At 36.0% G+C, this 22349-nt stretch overlaps 1 protein-coding gene across 5 annotated transcripts in view; it reads left to right on the forward strand.

Moving 5' to 3' along the window:
- NR2C1 (nuclear receptor subfamily 2 group C member 1) overlaps positions 1-22149 on the forward strand; it is a 43743-nt gene extending 21594 nt beyond the window's left edge. For all 5 annotated transcript variants that reach the window (XM_030468699.1, XM_030468729.1, XM_030468707.1 and 2 more), the window contains 11 exons: positions 578-659; positions 3387-3566; positions 4485-4632; positions 4735-4825; positions 6138-6322; positions 10756-10918; positions 12513-12634; positions 15660-15799; positions 17725-17862; positions 21272-21377; positions 21593-22149. In XM_030468699.1, the coding sequence (XP_030324559.1) occupies positions 578-659; positions 3387-3566; positions 4485-4632; positions 4735-4825; positions 6138-6322; positions 10756-10918; positions 12513-12634; positions 15660-15799; positions 17725-17862; positions 21272-21377; positions 21593-21767 (1530 nt within the window). In that variant the 3' untranslated portion in view covers positions 21768-22149. The remainder of the gene's footprint in view (positions 1-577; positions 660-3386; positions 3567-4484; positions 4633-4734; positions 4826-6137; positions 6323-10755; positions 10919-12512; positions 12635-15659; positions 15800-17724; positions 17863-21271; positions 21378-21592) is intronic.
- Positions 22150-22349: the final 200 nt, after the last annotated feature.

Below are 22349 nucleotides of genomic sequence, written 5' to 3' on the forward strand. Positions count from 1 at the left end.
GTTCTGGGATTCTAATGTTATGTGCTTAATGTAGTTTAATGTAATTATGTCAACTTCTTCTGGAAGCCAGACTAGATATTTAATGGTAGCGTCCAGAGCACATGTTCCATTGGTCCACCATTTTTTTGTATCATAAAAAAAATTAACTAATGTGGCTGTAGCTATAGTAGCCTTTGCAATGGATTTTTTTGTTTGGCTTAATGCTTGTTTCCTTTGTGCTATGAGCAATTCATTAGGATACAAAAACAAAATTGAACAAAAGGTAGGATAAGAGTATGCAGATGCTAAATGTTTTTCAAAATGGCAGCCTGTTCTATTAAGGTAGTATTAAATAAATGAAATCTTGAAACCTTTCCGTGAGCATTAAAAGTGAAACTTCTTTTTCATCCTGAAAAGGAGCACAGTGGCATGGCAGGTAGCTCCTTTATGTCTAGGACTGTAAAATGTACTGAGGAAAATATCATACTTTGTAGATTATGTCCCCTTTCTTAGAGAAAAGTGACAAGCTTAGGATTTAATTTAATCTTTCTTGTTGGTAAGAAAAAGAAAAATTAAATTCTTTCACACTTTTTTCCAGATTTTAACAGACAACTCTCCCAATGAGCAGAGCCTAAATAAGGTGTTTGATCTGTGTGTTGTATGTGGAGATAAGGCATCAGGTATTTACTTCTGTCTTTATTTTTTTTTTTCTAAGATGGTTCAGTTTTATAAAAAGAGTTCAAAATTCTTCTGAAGCTGTATAACAATCTGCATGCATATACATCTATGTATGTATTATATATATGTATATATATATATGTGTGTGTATGTAAATGTGTGTGTATATATATATATATGCACAGACAGAAAGGATTTACAGCAATCTTTCAGGGTAGAATTACACTCTAGTGTCCATCAGTGAGACTTATTGTTGGTTTACATCACAATTAGAATTAGATCATAGAAGAACATTTCAGTGTTTTCTACCATGTAATTTTTTGCCTTTTTTTTTCCTTAGGCTTATGTATTTTATTTTCTATTATAAAAATATGACTGATAAAATCATATAAGCAACACTGTTGGGAGTTTTTTTCTTCCTTAAAATAATGTAAGAAATTGAGTTTTGTAGTAGACAGTTCTCTTTGATATATGGGAAATCTGTACATTATTTTAAATATGAAACCAGTAGATAAGGAACTCTTAGCAAGTATACAAAAATAGTGCTAATGCGAGATTTATGCAGCACAGGTGATTTGAAGAATCATTTACATTGTAAAAATGTATTGTAATTCCAATGAAAATAAGCTTAAGAATGCTATATTCATATATTGCCACCAAAGTAGAGTGTTAAGGTAAGAAAAGAAAAATCTTTCATGCATTACATTTTGTGCAGTGATACTAAAAAACTGGAAAGAATAATAATGGGAGCAGTGTGCTAGAGAATTCTCTCCCTTTGTGTGCCTGCCATCAGGTGTTCCAGATCAGTCAGATGTGGAAATACTGAGTGTCTTCTCTTTTTTTTTTTTTAGAGAGAGACAATTAAAAGGGCTGTTCCTCAGTGTGGTTGAGCTGAAAGCTTTGTCTTTGTTCTTTCTTACTTACAGAAGATAATGGCGTGCAAGAGAGATGAGACATTTAACTTTGGTCTTCATCTAGCTAAACTTAGATTACTTAGGGATGGTTGCTCTATCAGAAAATTCTTGTGGTTTGTCAGTGAAGTCTGTGTGATAGATATCCAGTAATATCCAAGTATGACACCAAATAATATCCAAGTATAACAAGGTTAAATGCTTTTCAGAAGCAATGGAAAGTGTATAAAATTGGGAGTCAGAGGAAGAAGTAGCTAATATTAGGATATTATGGTGAAAAGTAGTAGGATGTAGAGCAAACTGCCTAGAAAATATAAACAATTTCCTAGCATAGAAATTATAATTTCTAGATTTCATCCATCTCAAAGGAAATTTCTCCCAAACATAAGGCAGAAATCTGGTTGGTCTCCAATGAAGTGGAGACCTCTGGCTCCCCAATGAAGTGTTTGAGTATTCCTTGAGAGTCTCGAGATCCCAGGAGCTATTCCTCCTGTCCTGGCTCAGGATTCTGGATTGCTGTCTGTGAATTTGGGGAAAGTGCCATGTGGCCTCAAGCAACTACAGGTTCTGGGGAGCCTCCCGTGTGACAAGCACTGTCTTGCAAACTGCTTTGCAGTCACCTCCAAATTGAAGAAAAAGAAGCTACATCAAAGAGCAGGTGAAGAAGCAGCCCAGGCACTTTGTATTATGGAAATTAAGTATTCACAATCCAGCTGCTGTTAAAATGATACTCTTAGTGATGCTCTTTTAATATAAAATAAATTTTCATCAATTTTACATTTTAATAGTGTGATAATATGGCTGTGATTAAGGAATCTAGAAAACCTATTAATTTCTAGAAATTTCAAGCAGGCAAGATTAATGTGTCAAAAAAAATCTTTGTGAGGAATAAGGAAAAAATCTAAAAATAAAAAATTCCTTGCCTTAGTTCATATTTTAGATTTATTTCTGCAATATGCACTACTTAGTTCAGAGAGCAGCCTTGGTGCGGGTGCTCTGAGTATTTTGAGTGTTTGTCAGTGGTCTTTGTTTTTAGAATATTTTGTTTTTCTCCAGGAGCATAGAATCATTGGAATTGCCAAGCGTGTCTTAATCAAAACCAGTACTTTTTAGTAATATTTGTATTTTGTATTCCAGCAGAATCAAACCCATTTAATTCAGAAAAATAATTTTTAAACTTGACTTTTTTCTATAGTGCATCTTATAATTTTTAAAGTATTATTATATATATCAGAAGATTTACAGGAGTGATTTATTTTTAAAAATTATTATTCAGATGTTTTCATTATTTTCTCATTGAAGTTCTAATGAAAGGAGTTAAGGATGTACAGTTACCTTGTTGGGCAAATGAAAGGTGAAAGAAAAGCTTTGAAGTGATTACCTACTGCTTTCAAATCCTGTGTTTATGCTTTCAATTCCATACAATTTCAACAGCTGAATTTGTGATGAGCAATAACAAGGCTTTTCAGTAAGGATGTATTAAAAACATTGCTAAAGAATGTATAAGTTAAAAGTTTCTTCTTTGCTCTTGCTAACCTTTCTTCTTGTCCATTTTTAATGCTGCTGTCAACAGAATCAGTAAGAATTTAATAAGCAACTTGGCTGATCATAAACCTTATCCTGTTTAAGTGCTTTGAACTAGAAAAATGGTTCGCTTGCTCTTTTTATGCTGTTTTATAGCCACGATGTATTTCAAGATCTGTAAACAATGGGGAAAAAACGCAGTTCTTCTGAGTAAAGTAGCAAATTTTTTGAGACTCAAATGCATAATACTGGAGCGTAAAATTAATGTCTTGATTTGTGTTCTTCTGGAACTAGGGCGTCACTACGGAGCAGTAACTTGTGAGGGATGCAAAGGATTTTTTAAAAGGAGTATACGAAAGAATTTGGTTTATTCATGCCGAGGAACAAAAGACTGCGTCATTAACAAACACCACCGGAACCGGTGTCAGTACTGTAGGCTGCAGAGATGCATTGCATTTGGGATGAAACAAGACTGTAAGTCTGAAAAAGTGTGAATTAATTTAGCTGGCAGCTGTGTTAATAATTGTGCTACTGAAAAAATGCTTTGTGGAAATGCACAGTTTGATTTTTCTATGAGTAAAATAAGCTACTGAACATTTTTAATCTTTCTTCCTGCTTGTCACTTTCTCCACAACTGAGGCTGCTGGCAATTGCTGTTCCCACTTGAGAAAGTTCTGCAGAGGCAATTATTCACAAGGCTTCCTTTCTTACCAATTCCCACAAACTTCAAATTCCTCTCTAGATGCAGTGGTACTGCAGTAACACAACAGTATCAGAATACTAAATACATCGAAAATCAAGCCATAGATTAATTCTCCAGCCCTGATACCACCACTCTGTTACTATAGTCACAGTATTAGTTTTGTCATCCCGCTCTATTTTACTGACCCCCCTGAAACTCTGTGGATGTTCCCTTCCTTACCAGCCTTGCTTCTGTCAGCAGAAGCAATAACACTTTTCCAGCTTGGAAGAAGTGAGTTCAGAAAGGGAGAACAAGCTGGGGGGGTGAAAGTGGATTTTTACACTTTCCCTGTGGTGCCTGTGCAGTCTAAGCTTCTAACTTGGGAACCTTCTTTAAGTGCATAAAGTTGTGTGAGTTCATCCCAGACCTGTGGAAAAGGATACAATGAGTCCCATAGACATGAACTGAGAGTACGGGAGAGTGAAGTTGAGAGAAGGAGAACCTATGAGCCTCCACTTAAAAGATCACAAATCAGATTGGTTTGGGTTTTTTTACTGAAGTTGTTGGCTTAATGGTTATTGGAGTTGTGTTTTTTTGTTGTTACTTTCAGAATCATGATTAAAATTGCAGTTTATATAAAGAGAATTAAAAAAGGGTTACTTCTAAGTCTGTAATTTGGAATGTGACTTAATTGCATATTGTCTTCTTAGCTGTTCAGTGTGAGAGGAAACCTATTGAAGTGTCAAGAGAAAAATCTTCAAACTGTGCAGCTTCTACAGAAAAGATCTACATTCGGAAAGATCTTCGTAGTCCATTAGCTGCAACTCCAACTTTTGTAACAGACAATGAAACAGGAAGGTATGTAAATTCTACTCAGAGGCAGAAATATCTGTTTCCTGAAACAGGAAACATGAATTTTAAAATTAATCAAAAGTAAGAATGTATGCTGTTTTGTGTCAGATCAACAGGTCTGCTGGAATCGGGAATGTTTGTTAACATTCATCAGTCTGCAATAAAAAGTGAGCCTACTGTCCTGATGACTCCAGATAAGGTATATGATGATACAGCTGATACATCAAGTAGTGTTGATTACTGTAGTTTTCTGTTTGGAAGGGAAGGTTGATGGGTTTTTTTGTTCTTCTGTTTTGTCAAATTAATTTTTAAAACACTCCTTTATAACAATATGCTTTCCCTTGCACATGAATGCAAATGCCTTCTCAAGAAAATGCTTTTAGCCTTGCGAGAAAAAAAGCTAAAGCCTCTACAAAGTAAATACCTTCCTTCATGATTTTAGGGAGCTTCAAGGGCTGCATTATTTTTCTTTGTATTGAGCAATCCTGACACTTGGATATTTCTTTTGTACCAATACTGCAAGCTGTTTGCAGAACCTCAGGTGGCATTATTAGAGTGCATTTGGTACGGTTAGGTTATTGCTCCACTTTGCTACTTTTTTTCCAAAGATAGTAAGATCTATGTCAGCAACAATCTTATTTCTCAGCTGGCTGTCCTTTGTTTCCATTTTGTTAGGCTTAGATCCACTAAAGCTATGTGATAGCTTCCCTAAACATGCACAGTAGGAATATTTTGTATTTTTCTAGCTGATATTAAATTATCTCATACTGTTTCCGTGCATTTTGCTTTGCTTGCTCTTACTGCAAAGGGTCCCATCAAAATCTGTTTCTTCCATTTCAATTTTCTGGCTCTACCTGTAGAATATGGCAATGCAAGCTACATGACATGAAGCATGCTGGTGTTAGCAGCAGTATACTTGTCTGCTATCATGCACTTTCCTTATTCATTTCCTTTTTTTTCTCTGGAGCTGGATAGGAAACATGTCTCACTGCCTCTTTGAATTGCTGGTCAGTACTGAATCACCTTGTTCCCTTACAGTTAAAGACATAAACCCCAAAAGTCTGTAGCAGAATTCTTTTTCTGCTTGCTTTTAAAGTTGACTTTTCATTAATTCTTTTCTAAACATTCTCCTACCCTATTGCTATTGACTCATTTACAAAGGAGGGAAGGAAAATGCTAAGAATATAATCTACTGTAGTCTTATAGTCCTGGTGATTGACTAGTGAGCAGAGATGATAAATTCTCTTTCTGCACTTCCTTAGCATCCAGCATTCTTAAAGAAATAGGTATTAGTTGTAAAAGGAACAGTCCAAAGTACAGTGGCAGTACAGAAAAACAGAAGCAGTACAGTGTCTAATTGCTGCATTATGATTACTCATTTACTGAAAACGGTAATTTTCTTACAGATCTATTCACATGTTCAATTTTTCATTTATGTAAAGGTTAGATTCTTATACTGCAAGTTAACTTCTGCCAGCATGAAAGAATTAAAAACTCTACTTGTCTCTTAGGTTGAAGCATGTCAGGGAGATTTGAGTACACTGGCAAACGTGGTGACTTCGTTAGCAAACCTCAGCAAATGCAAAGAGATGTCACAAAGCAGTACAGAGCTATCTATGATTGAGAGTTTAAGTAATGGAGATGCATCATTATCTGAACTCCAGCAAGAAGAGCAAGCTAGTAGTGATGTAACAAGGTAAGGCATGCTACACTTGAAAATAGAGGTAACTTAACAGACTAAACTAAGGTAGAAGATAAATCTTCTAAGTGTCTTCCAAGTGAACTAATAAAGAAATTCCATTTGAGAAATACATGCCTTCAGCTGTTTGTATTTGAAATTAATTTCAGTGTAAAGCTCAGTGTATTTTTTTACCTTTTGGTTGTCTTTAGTGCATCTTAGATCTCTTACTATAGTATAAGTGTTCTGTATCATCCTAAAGAGTTGTTTAACCTGTGTAAGAAGTTTAATGCCTGTGACTATGAATAACCTTAAGAGCTTGAAAAGCATTTTCTTTTGTCCTGATTTGTGCAGGACAGAACCAAGTTTCTTGTTAGTAATTTTCAGTTAAGTCTTTCTGAAGTAACTGCGCTTGCTGAAGTTAACAGCATGCTTCTTGGTGAGTATCTGCTTCTAGGACTGATAACACTCAATGTTTATAGTTACTGCTGGAGAATGGTATGCAGAACCAAGGCCACTCCTTGGTTCTGCTAAACTTCTCATGCACCAGAAAGGGAGGAAAAAGGGATCCCACCTGTGACCCTCCTATGGGGGGGGGGAGAGCGGGCTGTACATCTGACCCAAAATTGACCAAACAAAATACTACATCCCATATGCGTCATACTCGGTATAAATTCATGAGGGTCAAACTCTCTTTGTCCATGGCCAACGTCCTGTTCTTCCGCCTTTGATCCCAATCTGTGCATTCCTGAGTCCAGTTCCTCCAGGAGCCCAGTCCAGAACTTTCCCAGGTTCTGCCCTGCAGCCTCTGTGGTGACCTGAGCATTGTTGAAGGGGAAGCACTATAGTGGGGTTTTTATATATAGTTTTTATATTTCCATATATATCATTATTTTCCTTTTCATCATTATTGTTTCCAGTAAAGCTGTGCAGTTTAGTTTCCAACCCATAAGTCTCTCTCTCTTATCCTTTTCCCCTTTCTGGGGAGGGAGAGAGGTTAATAGAGAGCATCATTCATTTAATTGCCAGCCCAGTGTTAAACCTTGTCAGATTTATTTGTGCACATTGTGGGGCTTCAGCTCCTTGGCTTCAGCTCAGGCTCTGAGTAATTGTCTGAATGATTTGAATTCCAGCTCCAGCAGGAGACCTGGATGGTTTAGTTGAGAGTATATCAAATTTTTTTCTTTTGAGAGTCCTGAAAGGTTGGAAATTAAATGGATACTCATATGGCTGAGGGCAGAGAACAAAATGTGGACACGGCTGTGGGAGATCTTTGTGAACTTTTAAACACATGCCTTTATTGAAATGTGTTTTAGGTTCATTATGTCAGCACTGCTCTACTTAATGTGTGCAAGGACTTTTAGGGTGTATGTTTTTACTTATCATTGCCTTTGTCTCATTGTAATACTGATTTTTGGTGCTGGTTGAGGCTTACCGGTGTGATATACTGTGATGATCTTTATATTTTTAGATCTGTAATACCTCACCAATCTAGTTAACCATGTTTATCACATTTTTGTTTATCTGTGTTATCTCTTGGTGTTTTTTGAAGTGATACGTGGTGTGAACTTCTGGTGCCACGTAGCAAACCGTGTTGCTTACTATGTGTTTGATTCTGCCTTGGGAAGTTATACCTCTTCTTCTGTCAAACTGATTTTGCCAGATTTTAATCAAAACAGCATTATTTTATAAGGTTTTTTCTGAATTTTTTGCTGAATTTTATTAATACTTTTCGTTTATTGTGGAGGTGCAAGACAGCCACCTCATCTGTCCTGGCGTGAGTGCAACCACTCGTAAAGCAGGCTCGGATGATCATAAGCTGATGACTGCTTCTTAGAGACTGATCATTGCTTCTGGGAAAGAGGGCACTGCTCCTACTGCTGTGGCCATTGCAACCCTGCAGCAGGCACTGATGCTACTCTGATTCAGAATGTGAGCCCTGCTTCTACTGCTGCAGCTACTACAACCACTCCTACTCATTCTGTACAGTAGAAGTTGACCCTGTGACTAGAAGACAATGAAAAACAAATCAGTTGCCAGCCCTTACCCTATGGAAAATCTCCAGGAGATTCTTTAGGGGAGGGCCAGGTCAGGGAGCAAATCCTTCTGAGAAGAATGAGAAACACTGTCCTTCTTGAGCAGATAATGTACAGAGTCCTTTTCAGGTAGGCAGTAGAATGGGTCCTACTCAAGTAGATCATGGAGCAGGTCATTCTCAGTCAGAGTCATCTGAGAAAGAGGAATCAGAAGTAGGACACCTTCCCAGGCAGGAGGACTCACTGAATTTTCACTGTCAGTACAACAATTTAATATCTTACAAACTTGAGTCTTGCACTGGTTTTAACTGAGCTGTTTTGGCAAGCATATTTGTAAGATACTCCATGTAGTATGTACTCAGTTATTTTAGTTATTGTGAGTCACAATAGCATTCTTCCTTGGCTGTTGTTTCATGCAAGCTTCTGACAGCTGTTGAAGTTAATACTACTGTTGAAGTAATATTACCATCTACATTGTACATGCTGTGTTGGAAATGTGTATATGTGTATATCTAATCCACCAAAGAAAAAAAGATTGCTATATGGTGAAGTAGTTTGTACTGATAGAAATCCATAATTTCTCTTATAGTCTCCACTGTGTTGTATAATTACAAGCAGGATACCTTTGTTCTGCTCCTTCATCTGTATGCTGCTTAGAAGGTCAGTGTGACTTATATATAAAAGTGCTGCTTTGGGCATTGGCTCTGTCCTCATAGGTAAAGAATATAAGAGTGTGCTGTGTAAATAGTGGTTTTGTACATGCAGAGCTTCTGCTGGCTTGCAACTGCCAGTTTATGAGATAATAGGAAGATTTATTTGGAAGCAGACATTCAGGAATATGTTGGAAACAAAGTACCACATAGTTAACCATTGTACCTGCTCACCCTATTTTAAAGGACTCTAGCCTATAATAGAATAAATACAGGATTGTGGTAGATGCCTATGACATTTACCTTTTAGGGAGAGTGCGGATTTTGTTCCTCTCTTATATTTCTGTCCCTGCTACATGAAGAGCCTTGCAGTGATCCTATTTTTCTTAACAAGCAGCTGGCACTGAGTTGCTGGGTTTACCTGTTCTGACCAAGACTGCCAAGTGTGAGACACTCAGGACCTGAAATTCAGATCTTCTAGCAGGTGTCTGATAATATAACTTCTAGAGATTAGCCCTGAATGGATTCCCTTTATATTTTCTGTATATCTGAGACAGAAAACGTCCCAAGTATATTGTAGTCCACTTACATCTGTTTAGTCCATTTGTGCATGCTTCAGTCACCCTCATGTGTACACATGAAGGTGTGCAGGCAAATGGAGGAACAAAAACTAGGTCATTTACCATCTCAAGCAGCTCTTTTATTGTCATGTTTTCTTTGGTTGTAAATGATCATGTCAAGCATGGTAAACATTTAGATTTTATTAGCATGTTAATGCATTTAAAGATCTAGGGAGTGTAAAGGAAGAGAAGATGGCAAAAATCTGCTCCCAGACTTCAGCATTAAATCACTGATTTTAGATCCTGTGGTAATAAACATGTCTCTGTAAATTGTGAATCATTTCAGCATACAGGCTGCTAGTCAGTTTTGTGAAGTTTTCAGACCTCTGTGTAAGTCTTCCATGCAACACAAATATATATATACAAATGATAATGCTCTCAGAACATGTCATCTGTAGACAGTGATCAAATCCGTGTATTTTTGATTGAAGATATATCAGTTTTGGTTCTCAGATGTATTCATGCACAGAAAAAAACAATGGACCTGTTTTCCAAAAACAAATTGCTCAATAATATATCTGTGCTCTTCCTGGCATCTCCCCCATAATTTTTGTGCATGTGACTCGGTCTTCACAAAAGTTACTGTCTCACATAGAGGATACTAAAGATGGTATTGGAAGCATGAGAGTGCTTTCTCTTACATATTTCAAAACAGCCCTTTCAAATTAGGCTCAGTAACCTAACCACAACTCATTATGTTTAGAAAAAGAAAAAAAGCTTCTTCTGTTTGTGCTTCGTAGAAGCACAAGTCTGTAAAATTTATACATGCATTAAGTTGCCTTAAGAGCAGTCTGGTGATCGAGTGCTTGAAATGCTTATGGCAGCACTTTCAGTAAACATCACTAAAGAGATCTTGAAAGGCAAACTGTGATTCAGCAGCACAATAAGTATGTCAAAACTGTGAATTTGTTGATGACAAGTGTGAACAGAATCTCTGCTGCTAATTTTTGTTTCAGAGTCACTGCGGGCTGGAGTTTTCAGGGATTTTGTTTGGTTGAGTGGCAGCAGAAGCGTGCTACTGACTTCCATTTTCCAAATCCGATTCTTTGAAACAGACATGTAAATACTGGTTTCAGACATATGTGGGTTCCTTCTAAATTGAAACTGTCTCTACAATTTTATTTATGTTTATTTTGATTTTACAGGGCATTTGATACTCTTGCAAAAGCATTAAATCCAGGAGAGAGTGCAGCGTGCCAGAACTCTGACAGTATGGACTCCAGTGTACAGCTGATGAGTGGAGAGACAAGCATGAATATTGTTGAAATAGAGGGGCCACTACTCAGTGATGCACATGTAGCATTCCGGGTACTACAACATTTTTACATAGTAATATAATGGTCTGACTAAATCTTATTTTATGTTTTCTAGAAAGATAACTTTGTTCAGATACTTGCATTCCTTTCTGATGAATGCATTGCTAATGTTCACTGGTTAAGTATTTTGGGAAATGTACAGCTCTCTTCATTGTTTGCTCTGTTTATAGCTTATTACCTTAAAATACTAGTAAATGCATTCAGAAGGATTTACATAGAAAAGAGTGACATGAAGCAGAGGCAGCATCCACAGTTGCACTTGACAACAGGTAGAGCTAATGCAGTCTGTGACTGGATTTCAAGTATTTTTAAGTGTTTGTGAGTTTCTCCTTTGTCTATTTACCATATTTTAGTATGGTATTAATTTATTTTATTCATTAAGGAATAATATGGTTTCTTTTGTAGTGAAGCATTTATTTTGTGGCTTGTTAATAGCCTGCAGAAATTGTTCAGTCCTTTTTTTTTTTTCTTTTCATTTATAGACATACCAAAAAGCTTGCTAATCTAAAAACTTCAGTACCAGGCCTTTTATTAAAGTTTGCCCCTCTGATTTGGGTTAGGATAGGGTTAATATACTTCGTAGTAGCTAGTGTGGAGCTATGTTTTGGATTTGTGTGGAAAACAGTGTTGGAAATCAGGGATGGTTTTGTTAGTGCTGAGCAGAGTCAGGGCCTTTTCTACTCCTCACCCTGCCAGCCAGTAGTCTAGGGGTGCACAGACGAGGTTGGGAGGGGATACAGCTGGGACAGCTGACCTTGACTGACAAAAGGGATATTCCATCTCCTATGATGACATGCTCAGATATATTTCATTTATTTAATTTGCATCACTTATCTTTCTTAGGTTTTATTTTTGGGTTTTATTCTTTCATTCTTCTCTTTGTTACATTTTTAAAAATTACTATTTTTCATTTTCATTACTGTTATTGTTGTTATTGTTATTAAATTTTGCCATTATTTTTTAATTATTATTATGCTATTAAACTGTTTTTATCTTACTTTTACCCTACCATATCTCTCCTCCATACCTCTGTGAGATGGGTGAGTGAGCAGATGTATGGTCCTTAGTTGCCAGCTGAGGTTAAAGTGCTTTTGGTCATGCAAATAAACAGCTCTCTAATGCAAATGTTGATTGATCTTTGTTTTTTTGGTTTTTTTGTTTTTTTTAATTATCCAAGCCATTATAATAAGAAATACTAATTTCTGATTATAAAACTACAACAGTATATTTAGCAGTTCGGAGTCAAGTCCCACTTTCTTCACATATGCAAGCAATGTGTATATAAATATTATAATGTGTAGATAAATGTTATTATAAATACGTACATAAATATTTATTTAGGATAAAAATTCAATTTTTTTTTCCTTTTTGATTGCTTGGTAGTTATGATATATGATATATATCATGGCTAATAATGAAAAAGTCAGTTATTAAATTCCATGTCAGAGTTATCTCATGCTTATTTAAAGAAACTTACTTTTTCACTTAAACTCTAAGATTGATTTTTTTTTCCCATGTTTTTAAATGAAGAAACTAAAATAGCTGACTTGCACTTTTTTTTTTTTCTATCTTTTTTTGTTTGCCAGCTCACCATGCCTTCTCCTATGCCTGAATATCTTAATGTTCACTATATCTGTGAGTCTGCCTCCAGGTTGCTTTTCTTGTCAATGCACTGGGCACGTTCCATTCCATCTTTCCAAGCTTTAGGGTAAGTGTTCAGTTACTGTCTTCATTCATGTTGTGAGTACTCACTTTTTAATTCTTTATTTTCACCGCCTCCTTCAGTGACATGAAAAAATATAAATCTACTTATTAAAACTCTTATAGATCCACATCCTGAAGCTGTATTTTCTGAATTAAAAGCACTCCCAATTTCAGTCTAATTCAGGTACTCTGGTTGGGTTTTTGGGATAAAAAGAGTAGATTTATGACAATCAAATGCCTGCACACTGCAACTTTTAAAAATACATTTTTAGTATATAGGACTTCTATAGTTTTTATAGCTACATCACAAACTAAGATATGTGTTAGGCAGGCACCAAAAGGATTATCCTCTCTGGACCCTCAAATATTGTTATCTTTATAGGTGAATTTTGCCTTTAATAACCCGTGGAAAGATAATGGTTAGCTAGATTCAGAAAGCATTCAGGATGAAGCTGTTTAATTTCAAGAAATTTTTTTTTTAAAATGGTTGATGTAACCAGAAAGTGATTCTTATTATTCTTTTTACAGCTTGTTTAACATCCTGCTTTTCCAGCAGAATTCATTGTATTACTTAGAATTCCTTAGCTAAATGTGCTGTTACATTGATGATCATCATGAGAAAGCATCTCAAAACTGAGATGGAAAACCATGGGGAAAAAACATGGGAAAAACTGATTTAGGCTATTTGCAAAAGTAATTTTATGAAGAGACTTCAAACAAATAAAGATACAATATTAGCTCTGCACAAATGAAGTACAAATCATATCTGTTCTCAGGATTTTTCTTTAATTCAATATTGAAATAGTGTATTACTGTGGCAGCAAAGATAATTGCTTCTAAAAGTGAGGGATTGTCCTCTTTTCCAGAAAGGCTGTGAAAAGCTGGATGATCTGTGATTACCATTTGTGCTTTCTCATATGTTTAAGCCAAAGGATTGTACATTTATTTAAGGAAAGATGCTATATATTGTGTAGTTGAAGTCTGTGTTTAGGAGAAGGAGAAAGTAAAATTCTATGAAGCTAAGCAATAGCAGGGGTAAAAAAATGAAGTAAACATGATGTTTTCATTTAGTAGACGTTGCTGCCTCGTGGAGTGTTGAAGTATGTAGCAAATTAGTATGGTGTAGATGACATCATTAAACAGTTTTAAAAGGTTTTTGTAACAGGGAAGCACTGCAAATTAATGCTACAACAACAAATGGGAAGTGCTTTTTTAAAATAAAGTGTTGTATGGACAGCATGTCTCTCTGGAAAGATTTAAGAACAAATGCTTACAGCAAATCTGCATTTTTTTTTACTAAGTTATTTTGCAATATATTTTTATTTGAATAAAAAACATGGAGGGGCAGGCTTTTCCTTAATTTTCACCTGTGCTAGTTGGTATAATCCCACCTAAAATTATGGCTTGAGCAAATTATGTACCGTAATTTTGACTTTTAGAAATCTGACTCGTTTCACTTGTAAAATTAAGATAAATTCATGGTACTACTAATTGAGAGGAGTTAACAAGCCAAAGAAAAACCATAGTGTAATGGTTTTGTAAGCCAGATAATTGTATCCAGGCGATTCCTTGATTGGGCAGCATTTTCCTTCATCTCAGCAAGTCAGTTGGTCTTGGCATACTGATTTAGTTAATAATACCAAATTACTGCTTAGTTCATCTTCCTGCAAGAGGGTCTTCGTAGGCAAGAGAGATTCCTACTGAAACATTTATCAGGCTGCTTACTGTCTCCTACGTTTTTGAGGCTGCTCAAGTCTGATCAACCATAAAGTTCCTCTAGCTGATATATTTATTTATCCACACTGAGTAGCCAGTATACCCTATTTTCACTGTTCCTCAGCACAATTCCTTTGAGAGGAGATGAATGGGGAGGTGACAGATCTGTGTAAAAGCTGCATATACAGTATAACATCTAGCATAACAAGAACTGGATCACATTAAAAAATACTCCTGTAGGTAAACTCTCTGTAATCCAGTACAGGACAATCTACATTAATCTGTCATTTGGCATATTAGCATTGCAGTAAACCACCAGATATCTTGAAGATTTCATCAATGTTCTTGCAGAAATCCATTCCACTGTATTTCTGTTGTTGAAACCCTAGCTTTAATGTGCTTTTCTTCCTTGATAGGTCTTGTGCTTCTTTAAACTTTCCATTATTTATATTTACTGACTAAAGCTGTGAAGCATAATATAGGATTTTCTTTTTAAGGTACTGATACACAAGTTAGAGATGCTTGGCAATATTGGAAGTTAGGTTCCTAATATGGAAATGCCTGAATATGGATTGATAAACACAATTTTAAGTTTCAGCATTTGAAAAAGAATATTTACTACACAGGAAGCCTGATTTAAAGGCTGATTCTTCCAGCAGACAAATTTTTGTGATGTCTATTTATACTTTCAAGTCTGTATTTGAGTCACGATTCCAAATATGAAGAGTATACAGAAAATAGCTAGCAGTCAGCAGGCTCAGGATCTTAATCTCGTATGTTCTGTTGCGTGTGTGTTTTTAGTTAAGAAATTAGCACAATCTGCCAGATAGAAGGAAAAAAAAAAATCTTTGAGTCTATTTTAGATCCACAATACCAGGAACAATGCAAAATGTTTTTTGCCCATGCATGTACATTTTATCCAAAAGTTAGTGTAAATTCTAAAAAATGATGGAATACATCTAGACAGTTGTTATTTACTGTAAATTCAGCTTGCTTTTGTGATAGAAATCTATTTCACTTACAACATCATAACAAAAATTGCTTCTTTACAAATGTCACTCTAAACAGAGTATGCTTATAGCAAGTCTGCATATTTTTTTTACTATGTTACTTTGCAATATATTTTTCTCCAATCCAATTAAATCTCCGTCTCCAATCTCCATGCAAATAAAAATACTTTTGATCCGGGGCTTCATTCTGGTACTTGTTGCAATGGTTGTATGTGCTATGAAATGTTCTTCAAATTAAAAAAAAAAACTTGTTGAGTGCAAATGGCCAGTTTTATTAAGTGAAATTCTTGTGTTTTTCAATAGACAGGATAACAGCATCTCATTAGTAAAAGCCTGCTGGAACGAACTTTTTACGCTTGGTCTTGCACAGTGTTCACAAGTTATGAACGTGGCGACAATATTAACTGCGTTTGTTAATCACCTTCATGGAAGTTTACAGCAAGGTAAGGTGTATATGGTGCTCATTCCCAGACTTGGGGAATTATTTCATGTTTTTTAAGTTTTGAACTGTGCAGAAGTTTTAAAATTATCATTCAGTTGCTAATGGAAAACCTACTGTTTCTAGAGTTTAGTGCTTAGTATTGAAAGGAAATAATACTAGAAAATAATGGTTTGCAATGGATTTTTTTAAAAGTTTTGCAGGTGTCAGCTATTCTGGAACTTTCTTCTCCCAAAACAAACGAACAAAAAATCAAAATTGCCCATCTTTCTAATATAAGTTAGCATGTAAATTTTTTATTGTGTTTCTGTGTAATGTCTAATAGTGTTCTGCTGATCTGTTAGTATACATCAGCACAAAGTAGGAATATTTCAGGCAGCATCAATGAACACTAGTAGTGTCCTATGAATATGATTTCTGTGTGTCAAGGGTATAAAATAAGGAGTGATTTACTTGTATTTCATAGCTCTGAAAGAAAGCAGCTGAATGCTAACTTGTTGATATACTTCATTTACGTAACTTGGCTTGTTGACTTCTGTACACTAGTTTTTAGAGTACGTGCAAATCTTAAGCAAATGTTCCCTAAATATACTTTGTTTTTTATTAATCCTGTATCTTTTGCATAATTTTCATTCAAATGAAAGGGATGTCATTTGGCTCTTCTCTCATTTACTCTACAGTGAGGGAAATCTCATTCTGAGTGGTAGGAGGAGTGTTTTAGCTAGTCTTTGTGTGCATGTGAGTGCCCATGAGGTTGTCAGCACTAAAATTAAATTAGTCAAAAATAATAGACTTCATCTGCTCATAGTTCTTAACACATTTTTATTAAGATATGTGCACATACAAAAATCTTAACATTTTTCATGTTTAACTACAGTTGAATTAATTTAAATTTAATTCATTAATTTCAGGATTAGCAAGAGTTGATCTATGCAAACAAAGACTGGTAAACTGAAATAAAACAGCCCATAGGACTACAGATTTTCCCTCTCTTCTTATGATGAGGGAATTAAAGAATTATTTCTGAGAAGTTTTCAACTTTTAAAAATATCCACAAGATCCTCCTACAAATAACTATAGTTTATAATAAAAGCAAATTGATTAAAATACTAGCTTTTTTTGGATCAGATAAAGATATTAATAAATATATCTGTGAATGTCTAGGAGGAATACAAATGGAATTTGGGAACTTTTTTCTACATAAGTTTTGAGCATGCTTTTTAGCATCACCAAAAGGAGTATTATGGTAATAATTTATGGCTTTATCATTACTACAAATGTGTATTTCTGCCATCTAATTTGGGAATTAAATTTAGTTCAGTTACACAACTAAGAAATTTATATCCAGTGTCTTCTAATTGTGTAGCATCTCCAAGAGATAACAAGTTTGTGGAGCCAAGGGACCCTAGTATGATGGACTGTGGGGGGAAACTGGATTTTCAGGCCACTTGGCTATTGCTGACCCAAGGGGAACAGCTCTGCTCCAACCATATTCCCCTAGATGCAGGTCAGGAAAGGTTATGAGTGCACTTCTATTTCAGCAGTGGCATGGTGTTTAACTAAAACAACCCATGAAACTGTACTGTAACCTACACTGTGGCACTTGACTCCTAGATGTAGAGCACAGATATGCAACAATCTTTACTCATAAGCAGTTTTTCCCTTCCTTCACTATTTAAAGCTTGTCTGCCTCTGATTATTGGAAACTTTAGTAGCAGAAAGAGACCTAATTGTACAACATAAGGAAAATAAATCAGTACAGTCTATTGTTTGTCAAGATTATTCAGACCTAGTATGTGAATTTATAGGTGGTGTAGATTTCCTACTGTTTGAATCTAATACAAATAATTGTTTTAAACAGTCCAGCATGATCGCATTTTTTGCATATATGTTGATTGAGGGTTTTATATTTTATGTGTGGTGATTTAGATAAGCTGCCAACAGACAGAGGAAAATTAGTAATGGAGCATATCTTCAAATTACAAGAGTTCTGTAACAGCATGGTGAAGCTTTGCCTAGATGGATACGAATATGCGTATTTAAAAGCGATCGTCCTCTTCAGTCCTGGTATGTAATTACTGCAATTGTGAAACTTTAATCCATGCTCTTTTTTTGCCATACAACTTATGCTTGTTTCATTATATGCACTTACATGTATGCCACCTGTAGAATTACTGCCCATATTGTTGAGGAACCTAGGAAGGTGTGTACTGAGGACTGTGGGAAGAGGAGGGTTAATCTTTTAGTGTAAATGGCAGAATGCTGCTTTGGAGGCTTAAGTTTTACTGTTGCCTCTGCCATGGATGTTTATTCTTTTTAATTTTTATTTACAGCTTTTAATTCTGCACCTCCTTTCTTTGGGATACGTTTTCTCTGGACCTACAGGTTATTTTTCAGAATCTTTGCTCTTGCACATCCAGCTGAGATGCCTTGAAGTTGTGTTTTTAGTTTATGAAAGACTTGTCTCTCTAGGCATCAATTCTTCCATGCAAAATTACAGAAACTTTTACAATTCTGATATCCTATGGAAAAAATTAGAGGAACTTTTGAAAAGCTGTCTGAATCTTAGGGACCTGCTCCCTCCCCACCCCTCCATGAGTAGTGTAGGATATGGAGAAGAGATGGATATTGGGTCTTGTCACTTCCGTAGATTTATTGGATCTGAGAAGAACTTTCTTTTTTCATTCAGTTGCAGCTCACCCTTCCACAGACATATTAATTGATGTGAGAGCAAATCTGTAAAATTTAAGCAGGTTTTTTAATTTATATAAAGAATTACAGACTTCCTGCTTTGCAGTTTCCCTCTCACTTGATAATTTTATATGTGGTATCTCCAAAGAGTATCCATGTCTCACAGTAAAAGTTGCAAGCATCAGCAGGACTATTCGTGGAACTCATCTAAGTACATAAAACCCTACATATCTTCAATTTCTTTTATTTTTTATAATCTTGCACTAACGGAAGACTTCTGAGATGAAAGAACTTCTCACAAATAAGCAGTATAAGTAATGCCAGAACAAATTCCCAGATCTCCAGAGGATATTGCAGATATATTCTTTTGGTATGGATTGCTAAGGAAAATAATTTCCTGAGAGTTTTCACTGTAGAACATAACCCTGCTCTTGGTCCTCATGACTAGGAGAAGCTCACATGGCTTTATGTGTCTACTTCTCCAGTCCCCTGGAGCACAGGAACTGCTCCAGTTTTCCCATAAACAGTATCCATCTAATTGGAATATTAAGAGTGCTTGTTAGTTGTTTGCAATTCTTCTTTTCCACTAAGGATGGAAGAGTTGCCCAGACTTTCCACTGTTACTTCAGAAGACCCATGGGCTTTCTTTAAGTGGGGGTGGGAGAGAGTTTGCTTGTTTATTTTAGTAGATTATTCTTGCAGGATACTTAATTCTCTTCTAAGTTTTCCTTATACCCAACAAGTCCTTCCATGCCATTCTCATAATCAAAGCAAAATGATGGAAAAATACCTCAATCCCACCATGTCTGCTAGGTCCTCCAGCAGAATCTGTTGGCCTGTCTGGAGAAATCAGTCCTGTCAGAGACTATAAAATATTTCTCTGAAAAGCTTAAACTTGCAGAGCACTATTTGCTTATTTGTTTGGTCTGAAGTAAATTTGTCTCTGTCCACTTACATTTGACAACAGAAAAGGTAGAAGGAAAAACATCTGGGGAAAAGACTATACCCAGTCACGTGATGAGATTAATTTTCTTTAGGTCACATGCTTTCAAGATCACATTTCTAATGATGTGTAGCTGCTTTAATGGCAAAGTGTTGTCAATATTTTTGATCCTATCAGCCATTTAACAAAACTACCCTAATACATGAAAGACTGGTTTGGTACCATTCAAGGCAATGATTTACAGGCCAGAAATTAAAATTTGAGGGATTCTGCTGTTCTGCCACAGGATGGGGCTGGGCTGCACATGCAGCATAGTCCTAAGGTAAGATCATCTACTTTAGTAGTCCCTGCTGGTTCGCTGTCTCCTAGAGCTGGGGGCTTGATTATAGAAAATCTTCCTTGTTAAGCCAGCTGTTTGAGTGTCACAAGACAGCCTTGGGCAAAGGTCTGGGTGCAAAGTGAGTATTTGGAAGACCTTGCATCTTTATCAGTGGCTATTAGTGTACTGGCAATGGTCTTCAAACTACTGGTTTTGAAAGTTGACTTCTAGCTCTATTTCTGACGTTGCTCTAAAAGCAGCATCATGAAGTGAATCTTCCAAATGTGTTCTTCTTTATGACCTTGCTAACCTCTTGTCCTCCGCATAAATTTGAATTCATGCTTTCAGAATGACTGAATTACTGCATAGGACAAAATACTCCTCTCTGAACTGATGTGTTTAGGGGAGTCCAATGTATTACATAACTGCTAGATTGCTCTGAAAGCATTTATATCTGCAGAGCTAGACCAAAAACTCTTGATTCTGATGATAGAATCATGGAATCATCACAGAATGGTTTGGGTGGGAAGGGACCTTAACATCCCCTAGTTTCAACCCCCCTGCCATGATCAGGGACACCTCCCACTGGATCAGGTTGCTCCAAGCCCCATCCAACCTGGCCTTGGACACTGCCAGGGAAGGAGCATCCACAACTTCCCTGGGCAACCTGTGCCAGTGCCTCATCACTCTCACACTAAAGAATTTCTTCCTAATGTCTAATCTAAATCTACCCTTTTCAAGATTAAACCATTTTGGAGATGAGGAGTGACTGTTAGAAATAATCTTTTATCTGACATATTTTGCAGCTCATTATGATTCCATTTCTGAAAAATCAAATCTACGTGATTTGTCATTCTACAATGACAGTAAAATATTTACATGAAGATAGATGAATACCAAAAATTACAGCACATGTAAAGTGTTCAGAATTGCCAGATAATAATTTCCAAATGTGACTTGGTAGGTAGGTTAATATTCTTTCATTTTAGCAAGATTTATATCTCAAGTGTTTAAATCACTGCTAAAAATTATGTTTAGCACATTTGAGAATTCTGCACCAAATGGTTGAAAAAGAATTATTTGCTATGTATCTTCTGCAGTTTCTAGGAAGCAAATGGTTCACAGCCTTTTACTCTGCTTTTTTCACTTATTTTAGTTTTATTCTTTGCTTCCCACCCAAATGCTGTTTGTGCTGACAATATTCCAATAAATGTCAGTGTACTGAAACAATGCTGTTCTACTACTATACAGAAAACAGAGCCATATCATCAAGATTGATGTAAACATGACAAGCACTACATTTATTTGAACTCTTAAAAGTGTCTGGTTGAATTTATAAAATACTAAGTAAACTTAAACACAGAGGAAAAGAAATACGAGTAGATAAAGCAGTGCCCTACATTAAAACTGTGAAGTTGCTACAGCTACCAAGTATTTATATCAGTATGCCTTCAGATAATCTGTATGGATTTTAGTGCATCATATATAAAAGAGGTATACCAATTTAGAGTGCTTTTTTTCAGATCACCCAGGACTCGAAAATGTGGTACAGATTGAGAAATTTCAAGAAAAGGCTTACATGGAGTTCCAAGACTATGTAACAAAAGCATATCCGGATGATACTTACAGGTCTGTAAAACACACACTTCCTTGGTTGATTCTCTTTTCAGTGTATGGGTGACACTGATTTGAATGGTCTTCCTTGTAACAAATAGGTACATTTTCTTCTTACCTCCTTAAAGTAAGAAATTATTTTTTCCTCTTCTCTTACTTGATAACATGCTAGTGAATAACACCAAAATCTGTGACCACAAGTAAAACTTTCTACCAACCTTACTTTCCAGACTGTCCAGACTTCTTCTCCGGTTGCCTGCTCTTAGGCTGATGAGTGCTGCCATCACTGAAGAGCTCTTCTTTGCAGGACTCATTGGAAATGTTCAGATTGATAGCATCATCCCATATATTCTGCGAATGGAGACAGCGGACTACAACTCTCAGATAATTGGGCATTCCTTATAAAAGTAGCAGCCAAGGATTCTGTACCATGGCAGTCATGGTGATGTAAATGCATACCCTGTCTCCAAGAGATGGCAATAAGCCTTCCCGTGCACCTTTCCAAAGAAGGGGAATATTGCTCCTTTCCGTTACACTTGGGAAACATGGTGAAGTGTAATAAGGAATATAGGATCACTTTCTGGTTTTCATCTGATCTTCAAGGACTTGTAAATTAACTTGATATCTGAAGAAAGTCAAGAATTGTCCATCCTATTTTTGTAGATAGATGAACTTGGAATATTTGTTTATGAATTCCAGGCTTGTGAAGAAACTGGAGAAGCTTTGACTGAACTAAGGTATCCAAACTTAGTTTGATGTTTTAGACAAATAAATTAACTTTCCTCTCTGCATTGTGTTTTCAGTGTTTTGCTACTAGTTCTTTCTCACTGATTAAATGGAAAATTCATGAGCAAACATCCTGAAAAGGCCAGCATTTCCATGGAAACAAGACCTTTATAATCAAACTTTTTCCTGCTGCTTTGAAGATAAGTTTGTTTGTTGTTGAGTGAAACACTGGACATCATAACAAGTGCAGGGAAAGTAGAG

The sequence above is a fragment of the Calypte anna genome, chromosome 1 (assembly GCF_003957555.1).
Source record: "Calypte anna isolate BGI_N300 chromosome 1, bCalAnn1_v1.p, whole genome shotgun sequence".
NCBI classification, from domain to species: domain Eukaryota; kingdom Metazoa; phylum Chordata; class Aves; order Apodiformes; family Trochilidae; genus Calypte; species Calypte anna.